The 12,815-nt window shown below is 47.3% G+C and overlaps 1 protein-coding gene across 2 annotated transcripts in view; it reads right to left on the bottom strand.

Moving 5' to 3' along the window:
- Positions 1–12,815, bottom strand: part of LOC101095395 (solute carrier family 22 member 4) — a 43,491-nt gene that overhangs the window by 18,791 nt on the left and 11,885 nt on the right. For both annotated transcript variants that reach the window (XM_006927585.4, XM_019831758.3), the window contains exons 2-4: positions 12,055–12,158; positions 10,459–10,613; positions 1,566–1,737 (exon numbers count right to left, since the gene is read on the bottom strand). In XM_006927585.4, the coding sequence (XP_006927647.2) occupies positions 1,566–1,737; positions 10,459–10,613; positions 12,055–12,158 (431 nt within the window). The remainder of the gene's footprint in view (positions 1–1,565; positions 1,738–10,458; positions 10,614–12,054; positions 12,159–12,815) is intronic.

Here is a 12,815-nt window from a genome sequence, read left to right as displayed (position 1 = left end):
TGTCTTATGCCAAAACAGCAACCAGGAATCATAGATTATTAACATCATTTGTGTGAAGAGGCAGAAAATAACCTTTGAATAATCTTGTCTCGTGTCTTGAGAGAATCTCTGGTCACCACCATCTCTTATAATAAATTCAGTTAGCAAGGGAATTATCGAAACAGGGACAGAAGATGTGATGAAGGTAATGTTGATGATAATGATGATGCTGGCTCTCATTCCAGGAAATTGCCCTTCTCTTGTAAATCTGGGGTGCTTCCCTGGAGACAGAGCTCTGTAGTTAATGGTCTGTCCTTATTTCCCATAAGCTTTCCTGACCCTCAGACTGGGTTCCAGAAGAAACCTCCAAATCAGAATAGTAGCTAACCTTGAAAACAGTGTCTCTCAAATTCCAGAGAAGTAAGGAAAAAAAGTGCTTTCTCCTCCCAGGCACATGTATGCCAAGAATTTACACTGAAAAACATAGCAGTCTTAGAGGTGATAAAAAGACAGTAGCTTGGAGTGGTCCAACCTGAGCTATCCAGTCCAAGGAGGCCAAAATGTGCTGTCAGTCTGTATGGCTGTCTAACAATTGCAGGAAGATAAAAGACCTTCTGGCAACTTCCTAGGCTGTGTCCACAGGACAGGGAAACCATAAGAGCTAGTCTAAACCATGAGTTTTTAAAACTGGTCAAAGAAACTTTCATTGTGTGTAAGCAGGCACAGATCAAGCAGTTTGGTAAAACCTGTCACTACGGGGAGATTTGATATTGATAACCTGAAACCAAACCAAGAAGGATTAACGAGAGAGAGAGAGAGAGAGAGAGAGAGACCCACCAATAGAAGAAATCCCCTTTCCTCTTACTTAAATATGGGGGGGGACCCAAAATACAAAAAAATGGGGGAATCCCCAAAAAGAGGGTGCAACTGGAACCTTATTCCATGATTCTAATCTCTTCTCTCACCTGAAATTTCCCACATAATCATGTTGGGTGAAACTGGGACCCAGTATCTCCAAACTTGGTTATTCCCACACCAATGTGTCAAAATTGGGTGGCAGGATTATGGAAGGAGAGAACATTTCTCTAACAACTTATTAAACTAAAGTAATTCTTTCGCCCTTCAAGACAAAGCAGATAAATAGGAGCAACGTACATGTTAATCACCTTGTGATAGAGAAGCCTGAGGAAATGACACTAGATGAATCCATAAGGAGAAAGAGATTTCCTAGAGACAGACAGTGTGGAAAGAGCAGGGTGGGACAGAATTGGAAACAACAGAACCCCACAGTAACAACTCCACAAGCAACATCAACAGCCAACATCAAGTTGGGTGAGCCTGTGGCGGGGAGCCTGTTGGGGGGGGGGCGTTTCCTGAGAACTGTGCTTTGCGGGGACCATGGAGAATCAAACCCCAGCACACAGGCCCACCCACAGCGAGGCAGACACTCTACGGGCTCCAAAACCCCAGCCTCAGCCAGCCGCGCTGAGGTCACACAAGCCCACGCGAGGAGGATCCACACCAGGCTCTGGCTCCAGGCATGCTGGCCCGCAGCAGGGGGCTGTCTGGGACCAAGCCACACTCACCACCACAGGGGGATGCACAGCACCCCCGGCACCGTCAGCGCCAGCAGCAGCATCCGCCAGTCTCTGATGAAGTAAGCAAACAGTGGCAGCAGCATGTAGCCAACTGCAAAAAATGTGCACACTCCTAACGTAGAGAATATAATACGAACTGACTTGCCAAGAATTTCAGTTCCTGTTCAAAACAAGGGAGGAGTATTAGCATTTTAACTCACTTTAATATTTGCTGTTTTACATCAATTACCTGGCAGTTAGAGTTCGAACTGTAATTACTTGCAAAAGGGAAGAGGCACTTGTTTGCCGTGTGGCCCAGAGGAGGCATGATCAGGGTGAAGGAAAGCAGGAAGTGACCCAAGACTTGTCACCTTAGAGAAGGATGAGTTTTCATGAGATTTTAAAGGAGCCATAGATTTATCTTTTGAAGGCCATCTCATGTCACAGAAATATCATGCCCAGCCCTGAGGGGTAATCTCTTCTGAGAAGGCCACATTTCCAAAATGAGTGCCCCAGGTTGAGGAGCCGACAGGGTGCTCCAGGAGACAGTTGGGGCTCTTCTGGGGGTCTCTGTGGGGTCGTGATGCATGGAGCCTTTCCCAGAGTTCTGCACTATAAACAGACGTGGGGTCTTGGGAAACAGTGGGAAGTTCATAGTTAACTGAGTCGCATTAGGACACCTTTAGCCACCCTTGAGCCCTGGGAAGTGATAAACAGGGTCCAGCTGGCTCCTGAGGTACATAGGGAAGGCTCCAGCATCCAGGGCTGAATTCCCCGCAGCCACACTGTGTCCAGAGATCAGCCCCAGGCAGAAATAGTCTATTCAGACCATGGAAAGAAAAGAAGCAGCTGATTTACTGGCCCAGCAGGCGACAGGCAGCTCTGCAGCTGGCCACACACCCAGGGAACTTCATGGAGCCTCCCCAGAGCGCCACAAAGGGCCAAGACTGCTTGGCGTTGGGCCCTAGTTTGGGGAGAGGACACACAGGTGGCTGTTGGCTCTTGCTGTGCTCAGTGCCACAGGTCTTCCAGAGACATTGCCTGTCTCTTGGAGCTCTCAGTTGATATGGGGGAGTCTGAGAAGAAGCTCCTTCTGTTGTCACAGAGTTCCAGGCCCTTTCCGGAGTCCACTCTTGGTCCTCTGCCCCGAGGCAGAGATCTGGCCAATGGCAACGGCTCTGCCTTTTATTTGAGATCTGCCCACCAATGCAGAAAAGTAACCCAGGAAACACAAAACAGCATTCAAAGGACCGTTCAGGCTTGTCTTTAAAGAGATATTTTCTCAGATGTGTTGATATGCCCTGAGCCCAGGCTAAGGAATTAAGGGCTAATTCCAGAGAAGCAGTACAATTACTACTGTTGACCCTTGAGCAATGGGTTTGAATTCCATGGGTCCACATACACAAGGTTTTTGTTTTTTGTTTTGTTTTGTTTGTTTTTGTTTTAGTAAATAAGTATGGTACTGTAAATGTATTTCTCTTCCTTATGATTTTCATAATAACATTTTCTTTTTTCTAGCTAACTTTATTATAAGAATACAGTAATAATATATTCAACATAAAAAATATGTTAATTGTGGGGCCACTGGGTGGCTCAGTCGGTTGAGCATCCGACTTCGACTCAAGTCATGATCTCACGGTTAGTGAGTTCGAGCCCCACTTCAGGCTCTGTGCTGACAGCTCAGAGCCTGGAGCCTGATTCGGATTCTGTGTCTCCCTCTGTCTCTGCCCCTCCTCCACTCATGATCTGTCTCTCTCTCTCAAAAATAAATAAACATTAAAAAAATACATATGTTAATGGACTGTGTATGTTATCAGTAAGGCTTCTGATCAATGGTAGGCTCTTAGTAGTTAAGTGTTGGTGGAGTCAAAAGTAATACATGAGATTTTCGACTGTGTGGGTGAAGGAGGGGTCAGTACCCCAACCCCCTTGTTCATGGGTCAATTGTATTTGGCTAGTTTCCCATTCTCACCACTTGTTCCTTATCCCCAACCCATTTCTTCCTCAGCATGACTTAGAGGTTTGCCTCAGTGGTTCCCTCTTGAACAGCCATTGCTAAAAAGCAGACTGTTAGAAATGTGCGCCTCTCACATCCCAGACTGCGGGCAACAGCCCTAACCACCTGGGGCCTGTTATAGCCTCTCAACTAATTTCCAAAAATAGGGCCTGACTTCTCTGAAGATCATGAGTGTTAATTTCAGGTATTTTCTTACCTCACTAAGGACCCTCCTACCACTCCATAGGCAGACTCACCATGCCATGTTTCTAAACACTTCGGCTGTAATTATTGTGATGTGAGAATGGATAGGGGGTGCTTTATTCCTAAGCAGAGATTCAGAAGTGAAGCAGCAGAGGATTTGGTTGTGGAAAAGAGAAAGTGCACAGGACCAAGGGAGAATCTTGCAGAATTGTGAAGCAACGGAGCTCCCCCATACTTCCACGATCCTGATAAGAAAGAGAAGCGACACCACTGGGGTTCCTGGATAATCTCTGTCTCTAAGCTCGAGTGTCAGGGCAGAACAGAGTTGTTCTGACTTTGCAGAGTACCCATGGGACACAGAGCTTTTTAAATCTACCTCTCTGCCTTTCTGTGGAGCCACATGAATGGCATGAACCTGAAGAGTTCCTTATTAGCACGACTTCCTGCTCTGTGACTTTTAGACCATCACCCCTCTGTAAACATTATCATTGTCCTCATCATCACCATCATCTTCACACTAGCATTTATTTTCAGCCGGCACTTTGAGTCAGGTTCTAGACGAAGTGTTTACATCTATTATCTCTTTGAAGCATCACAATAATTGTGCAAAAGTGAATATTACTTCTGTTTTACACATAATCAGCTGAGACTTAAACAGCTGAAGTAAATGGTCTCGCTTCACAGCATGTATAAAAAATCACCTGGGGTCAAAGCCTGGGCCTTCTCAACCAGTCCTTCACCTGAGACTCCTAAAGGAGACATTCACGGGAGATGGGTCAGGCCACGGTCTCCTTTCAAGAAGCGAGGATTTGTGTTTTCCCTTCCTGGGCTGGTCTTCGAACCAACTGGAGGCCAACCAGCCCTCTCAGAGGGAGGAATGCTAAGAGAGGAGCCTTGGTTCCTGCAGACCTTTCACAGGCTGTAGCTGCCCCACAGGTGACAGCAGTGACTTCTGGTTCTCCTGGCTGGGAATGCCTCTCCTGGCCTTGTTTACACCCTAGGTTTTTGCTGCTAGTTGGTCTTGGTCTAGTTGGTTCTTGGAGTGTCTCTTGGGAGTAAGACTCTGTCATCTAAGCCAGAAGGGCCTGTCCTGGCCAGGAGTGTTTGCCTTTTGCCTGTCACTACCCCCTGAAGCTAAGTACTCTCTCCAAGAGGGTACTCTGTCCAAGTGGGTGACTCAGGGAGGGCCAGGCTCACTTCTGCATTGATCAAGGCCCTTCTGTGGGAGTCATCCCAGGAACCACTGAATCCATTCCACATGGAGGCAGGACATGCTCTTCCATGAATGACTAACACGGGCCTGTGGCAGACCCCAGCTCAAGAAATAAGGTGGGGCAGTTGCCAGAATCAGGAGTAGGAGGCAGGGGCCCCTGGGTTGTGCGTACAGAAACCATATGCAGAGTGGCACCTGCAGAAAGCCTGGGCTCCTTGACACTCGCTTACTACTAGAGAAATTTTGATAAGTTTGATAAGAACTTCATGGAGTTCTTATTACAAGGACTGAGATACTGTGTGTAAAGTGCCTAGTAGAGCATCTGGCATATGACAGGTTCTCAGAAATAGCTAATTCTTTTATCCTTGTCAAACAATTGAAATATGCTGGATGTCAGAGGAATGATGGGAAGTATGGTGCCTTTGATCAAGAGGTCAGACAGTAGAACCTCTCTTTGCTCCCTGGAAAATACTCAGAATTCTCTCCAAATTAACAGATATTCCCCTACTCAGGGCTACTTCTCTCCCTTCTATGAACCTAAAGAGATCATTCTAGTTAAAAGTAACATTTCCTATCCCTGCATATATCCAGCATATAGCCACCCCTACCTCACCCATGTCTCATGTCCTCAGTAACAACTGCATTGACTGCCTCTGTTGACCAGATGTAAACTCCTTGATAAAACAGACAAGCATGAGTCCTTGCTCCTCCCTGGGTCCCTCCAGATCTTTCTTCACATGATGCAGTGCAAAAAAGGGGTGACAACAAATTTCTGCATCTTTTTAATGTATTTATATCCCATCTCATCCCTTGAAGTCTTTGAGGTAGCTAATAATTTGAATACAATAAGAAAATGGTAACATTAAAGTAAAATACAAAGAAAGGTAAAAGTTATGCCTCGGAGAAAAGAACAAAAAATATGCAACTGATCACTTTGAAAAACACTATGGCACTTCCTTAAACGGTTAAACATAAAATTACCATATGACCTGGCAATTCCACTCCTAGGTATATATACAGGAGAACTGAAAAACACATATCCACAAAAAAACTCTGTACTCATATGTTTGATAGCAGCATTCTTTTTGATAACCAAAAAATGGAAACAACCGAGATGCCCATCAACTGATGTATGGATGAACAAGATGTAGTAAATCACTCAATGGAATAATGATTCATGCTATAGCATGGACCAACCTTGAAAACATCAAGTGAAGCAAGTCAGTCACAAAGGTCACATATTGTATGATTCCACTTATCTGAAATGTTCAGAATAGATAAATCCATATGGACAGAAAGTAGATCAGTGGTTGCCAAGGGCTAGGAAAAGAGGAAAATGGGGAGTCCCTGCTAATGGGTACAGAGTTTGGGGGGAGGTGATGAAAAAGTCCTGGAGTTAGAAAAAGCTGATGGTTGTACAACTTTGTGAATATAGTAATAACCACTAAAATACACATTTTAGGGGCACCTGGGTGTCTCAGTAGGTTAAGCATCCAACTTGAGCTCAGGTCATGATCTTGTGGTTCATGAGATCGAGCCCCATGTTGTGCTCTGTACTGACAGCTCAGAGCTTGGAGCCTGCTTCTGATTCTGTGTCTCCCTCTTTCTCTACCCCTCCCCTGCTCATGTGCTGTCTCTCTCTTTTTCTCTCTCTCTCAAAAATAAAATAAACACTAAAAAGTTTTAAATACACATTTTAAAAGAGTGCATAGTATGGTATGCAAATTACACCTTAATTTAAAAACAATTTAGGGGGGCGCCTGGGTGGCGCAGTCGGTTAAGCGTCCGACTTCAGCCAGGTCACGATCTCGCGGTCCGTGAGTTCGAGCCCCGCGTCGGGCTCTGGGCTGATGGCTCAGAGCCTGGAGCCTGTTTCCGATTCTGTGTCTCCCTCTCTCTCTGCCCCTCCCCCGTTCATGCTCTGTCTCTCTCTGTCCCAAAAATAAATAAACGTTGAAAAAAAAAATTTAAAAAAATAAAAAAAATAAAAACAATTTAGGGGTGCCTGAGTGGCTCAGTTAAGTGTCTGACTTCTGCTCAGGTCATGATCTTGTGGTTCGTGAGTTCGAGCCCTGCGTCAGGCTCTCTGCCATCGTCAGCACAAAGCCTGCTTTGGAACCTCTGTCCCTCTCCTTCTCTGCCCCTGCCCAGCTTGTATGGGCACGCACGCTTTCTCTTTCTCTCTCTCTCTCTCTCTCTCTCTCTCTCTCTCTCTCTCTCTCAAAAAAAAAAAAACAAAAAAAAAACAAAAAAAACCCAAAAAACCATTTTAAAAATATGTGGCTAAAAAAGACTGCACAATTGATATAGTGAAATTTCAATTTTGCCTGAGCTTTCTGGTAGCCAAAGTTATAAAGGAAGATGCCATCAGTTACATACTTATGAAAAGGAAAAACACATGTAGACACCAGAGGAAGCAGAGTTTTAAATCGTTCGGCATGCTGGCACAAATATTGCATAGGAGGTTGAAGTTAGGAGTACTAGGAAAATACTGAATTAATGGATTGGTCAAGACAGGAAGGCAGTTAACTGTGCAAAATAAATTTGGACAGGTAGTGATGAGGGATAAAGGAGGAGCCTGTGGCATTTTACCCAGAAGGCTGTGGATGGCTTGAAGGCATAATTTCTGGGAAACAGTGGGAGACGGTGGGGGGCAGCTAGAGTGTAGAAAGGGTCAGTGTCATTGGTCCTGAGTGGTCATTTCCTCCTAAACTAGCATGGTTGTGGCAGTGCCCTCACTTCCAGGGGTATCCACTTCATGTTCCTTTGGCTAGCATTGTTCCTTCCCTTCCTTTTCTTGTCTCCTGAGATTCTGCCAGGTTTTACAATTTTTAAAAGGTCCACTTCTGCATCGTTGAGAATGGGAGCAATTCAGCTTCCTGAATTAACGTGAAGCCTCTTAAAATGAGATTATCATCACAGAGTCTTGCCAGTCCTTCCCTAGAGCCAGAGGGCAAAAGAGAAGGCCCAGACCCCAAACTTCAGTTTATTTTTTTTACTTGAAACCCGGAATTCGCTGTTTTAGCCCTGGAACACTAGAGAGCGCCGCTGTGCTGCAGGAGAAGCCAGCCTCCACCAAGTGCTCGCACTCCACGCCAACCATGCCACCTGGCCGGCCCCAGGCACTGACGTGAGTCCGCTGCTCCAGGGGGCACATTGGTTTTCAGTGATGTTCTTAAATGTGCATCCAGAGAACCCAACAAAAAGGGTCTCATACAAGGATACAAAAGTCGGCAGTTTCCTGTAAGTGCAATGAAAGCGCAATAGCCAAGGAGGCTCTGGGACCCAGGTGGATGGATGGGGAGCCTGTTGCACCCAGCATCCAGCTCACTGATTGCTGGCTTGTACATGTGGGCTCTGATTGATTGTACATGATCTTACTTTCCCCTTGGCCCTGTCACTTCTCTTACATGGGGACCAGGGAGGGGAGTAGGTTGTAGTGTCAGGGCCAGCTGGGCAGGATTTCCCTGTGGGATGCTCTTCCAGCCTCATCCACTCACACAGGGGAGGTTCCAAGGCTCCAGAAGCATCCTACGCCCCTGGAAAGGCAGGACTCAATATTGGCCGTTCAGTAGAACCTGGGGGACACTAGGTCTGGGACAAACCCCACCTGGCTCCCAATCCCAATGATAGGGTTTCTCTGGCTTCACCATGATTTTCTGCCCTTCCCTTTTAGATGGTCTTTTAGGCCCTCCTTAAAGGAGTCTGCCAATCTCAGGCAGAATCATCTGCTTTGGGGAGACCTGTTTAGTCTCTGGTATGTGTCTGGCCCAAGTATAGCCACAAATTGGTCTTTTTGGACCTAGGGAGGATCACCCCTAGGAAGATGGATTCTGGGAGATTTTGCCCATGAGAACAAATAGGCTTTATTCAAGAGCCCTGTGTCCTTGCAGCCATGAAGCATTAGGAGGTTGCAATTTCATCCTAAATTCCTCCAATTTCTCATTTCTAGTACTACTGGCCTGAAGCTGTGTGTCCTCTACACAAAGGACCTTCTTTAAGAACACCTGGCTCTTGGGGCACCTGAGTGGCTCAGTCAGTTAGGCATCCAACTTCAGTTCAGGTCATGATCTCACGGTTCGTGAGTTCAAGCCCTGTGTCGGGCTCTGTGCTGACAGCTCTGAGCCTGGGGCCTGCTTTGGATTTTGTGTCTCCCTCTCCCTCTGCCCCTCCCCTGCTCACACTGTCTATCTGTCTGTCTGTCTTAAAAAAAAAAAAAAGAACATCTGGCTCTCCTCTTTCCCCACAAGGAAGAGGGAGGCCCCCCTCCTGCTGGGGCCTGCTGAAGAGGGTGCTAACTGCCAGGACCATGTGGCTCCAGCATGCTCTTCCCTTCCCCCATCTTCAGACACCTTGGCTGTGGGAGCTCTTCACAAATCATTAAAGGAGTGGAATGTGAGCAATTCCATCTTAACAACCTCACAGAGAGTGTACACGTCCGCAACTAAGAGAGCATAGCATCTCCAAATCCAGGGAGTCATTCAGATTCTTAAAAGCAATCAGACTCCATCTTACCAGACGCAGCAGGAAGAATTGTTAGACTTACATTAAAAGGGCGTGTTAATAATTACACTGTGACAATAGGGGCAAACTGGGTCAGCAATGAATCAACAAGGATATATTGTCAGCCTAGAGATTATAGGAACTGTTGTCTATTGTTCCAGAAGGGCCCCTCATTTCTCCTCCTCTCAGCTGGTCAGAGTCAGCAGGTGGGCTCAGAGAGCATGTTGGGGTGCTTGCTCTCATGGGTGACCCTGGTCAGCCTGCTTGGAGCTCACCTCACTTCCTCTCAGGAAATGCTGGTGAGGGCCCTGGGGGCCTCCTCATGTCTTTTAGTTTGTGTGTCCCACTCAGCAGCCTGAGACTACAGAAGTAAGGCTGTTGTTAGGAGATAGGACTATTATCAGCAAGACTTCATCCTGCACACTGCTGATATGCTCTGGAGTGAGCTCCACCAGACCTGCCCAGGGATGGCAGACTGGCACTGAACTCCTGTCTGGCACATGCCTGCCTCTTCTACCTGTGTACCGGCTACACCATCTACCCTAAGTTCTTCCACAGGCCATGCACAGCTGCCAGGAACACTTTTGCCCTGACACAGGCAGACGTCCCAAGCTTTCAAAACTCAAGTCAAAGACATCCCCAGCACCCCAACTTTGTGCCTTTGCCAAGCCCCGTGTTGCTGAATTGTGCTCAGCTATTGTGTGGCTGGTTCCTATCAGCTCCAGCTTCTATCTACCACTACATTCCAGAGCCCAGCCTTGTGGGTGCCTGCCTTGCCTGTGACCAGATCAAAGAACCTGAGGCTTCAGCCCCCTCCCCAACACACATATGTCTGAGGCTGATCATGCTTTAGAAGCACAGCCCATGGGTTGAGGAGCCTCCTGCTGTCCTAAGAGCACTCCCCATGCTCCTCTTTGGTGGTCCCTTCTTCCTGGCCTCTCAAAAGGTTTGAAGGAGAAGGCCTGAGCATCAGAAAACATTCTTACCTAGAATGAAGGCCACCACATAGTTGGAGATCTGTCCCATGCCCACGATGACAAATAACACAGTAAACATTTCCCAGTTGATGGAGAAAATCTGTAGGAAGCTGAAGCCAGTTTGCACAGCCATGGTCGCAAAGAGGATGTTCTTCCTGCCAAACCTGTAGAATACAGCACAGCACAAAAGATGGCATGTGCAGTTCACAGCTGGGCATGTGGCAAGCCCTGAGTCAGGCATCACTGCAGACTTTGTGATTTGTTTGTTTGTTTGTTTGTCTGTTTGTTTGTTTTCAGGGCTGTGTGACAGACTTTTCTCCCTGTCTCATCCTCCCACTTCTTCCTTGGTGAGGTCTTGGGCATCCATCTACCCAGGAGATGACTTCTGAGATTCAAAACCTTCTGTAAAGGCCCCATATCTTGAAATCACAGAGTGGCTCATGCAAGGACCACATAGAATTCTGCTCTTTAGAACAAGCCACAGGAAGAAGCTACCACCACATTTCTGGCAAATTGTTAAGTACAGATTACAGATACATCTATCAGCAATATGGGAATTGTGTCAATCCAGAGTGAAGACTCCCTTTATGGCAGTAGTCTTCAACCTTAGCTGTACTTGAAACCCCCTGGTGCCAAAAAAATGCTCGCGTCAGCATCTCACCTCCTAAGATTCTTATTGTCTAGGGTGCAGTTTGCGTGTCAGGATTTAAAAAAAATTCCCAGATGAGTCTAATGTGCAAACAAAATTGCAAGCCAGTTCTCTATGGGAAAAGTAGCTGTTAACAGTAGACATGCTGAGAATTGGCTTAAGCCTTCACTTTGCTTTCTGATAGTGACCAATGAGTAGAATGGAGCACAGGCGTGGGCAAAACTGTCTCCTACGTCATTTTCCAAAATCAGATCTCAGGCTGTTGGGTTTGCTGTTCCTTTGGACTTGGTAAGTGGCGGAGTGATAGGCATTCCTCTGGGAAGCCTTCTCAACACTGCCGTTTAGCATTCCCACCTTCCTGCTCTGGTCCCCATAGAACATTCAGGGGCCAGTGGGGCACTTCTCCTGGAGCTGCAATGCTGTCTCCTCTAGATTGAGATCCAGGAGGTCCACAACCAGCCTCGGTCAGTCTGTGGCCCTGGTGCCCTGCATAGCAGCGATGTGGGCACTCACTGTCTGGCCCTTACTCTGACTGATGGCTGTTTGTGGACAGATCATCTGCCATCTGAGAGTTAGGGATAGGATGAGGAGGCAGTGGTGATGCCAGCAGGGTGTGTGTGTGTGTGTGTGTGTGTGTGTGTGTGTGTGTGTATTCTTTTTTTGAGAAGTTTGGTGATATAAAGACTCCAGTCTCCAGTGGGACCATTGCCTCCTCCCGACCTTTGGGCAAAACCCTGGAAGTGCAAGGCTGGGAAAACTGAACAAAGTAAGGTTCCAATAAGTAAACGAGGGCAGGGAAGATGTGAGACATTAGGGCTCCTCCTTGCACTGACTTGTTGGTATGAGGGGCCTCTCTTTCTCTGGGTAGAAATACCCAAAATTCAGTTCAACTCCCAGACAGATAGTGAATGGACAAGGGGCTCTATCCCACCCTTTCTCCCTCCCAGCCTCCTTACCTGTCTGATAGCTGCCCGGACACAAAGGAGCCAAAGAGCACACCCAGGAAGAACAGGGAGGAGGTGAGGGGCGTCTTCCAGTCATCTTCACACACTAGACTCCACTGTCAGAGAAGACAACATGAAGTATGGACCTGGCCCTCCAGCAGGCCCAGTCCCAGCCCAGATCTGAGGGAGTAGCATGGCAGCTGGAAAAGGTTCTCCTCCCCTGTGACAGGCTGTCAACTTTGTGCTAAGGGCCTAGGTCTCACCCTGGGGTTGACTCTTGACTCTAGCACTTACTGGGGCAAGTCACTGCCCTCCCTGAGATTCACCTTCCTGTTCTCCAGGTAAGGGAGGGTAATGCCTTGGCTCTTCTTGCGTCCCATAGCAAAAAGCTAGCCGAGGCCACGGCTGTGACCGGTGACCCCTCAGCTGTGAAGCAGTATGAAGCAAGGTAGTATTTCTGCTTCAGAAGGCATCCAAGCATGGAGGGAAGGTGTTTGAAACTCCCCAGGGGCAGGGAAGAGGGCCTGGTCCCTTGGTCCAGGCATAGAAGTTTCCTCTGCTTTGTTGAAAAGTGCAAGTGGTCTATGATTATATTTTCTGAACAGACTCCTCCAGAAAACCCTGTGTTCGCTGCTCTATTCACACCATAGGCTGAGTTTGGAGCCTAAATTCAGGACCCACTGTGTGGTGGGGGGTGGGTATCTATACCTCCCCAGCACCCCTTATCTCCCCTCTACACTCCTCCACACTCTTTCCTACCCTTCCTACCCAGC

The sequence above is a fragment of the Felis catus genome, chromosome A1 (genome assembly GCF_018350175.1).
Source record: "Felis catus isolate Fca126 chromosome A1, F.catus_Fca126_mat1.0, whole genome shotgun sequence".
Classification (NCBI taxonomy): domain Eukaryota; kingdom Metazoa; phylum Chordata; class Mammalia; order Carnivora; family Felidae; genus Felis; species Felis catus.
This window is presented reverse-complemented; position numbering and strand designations above follow the sequence as displayed.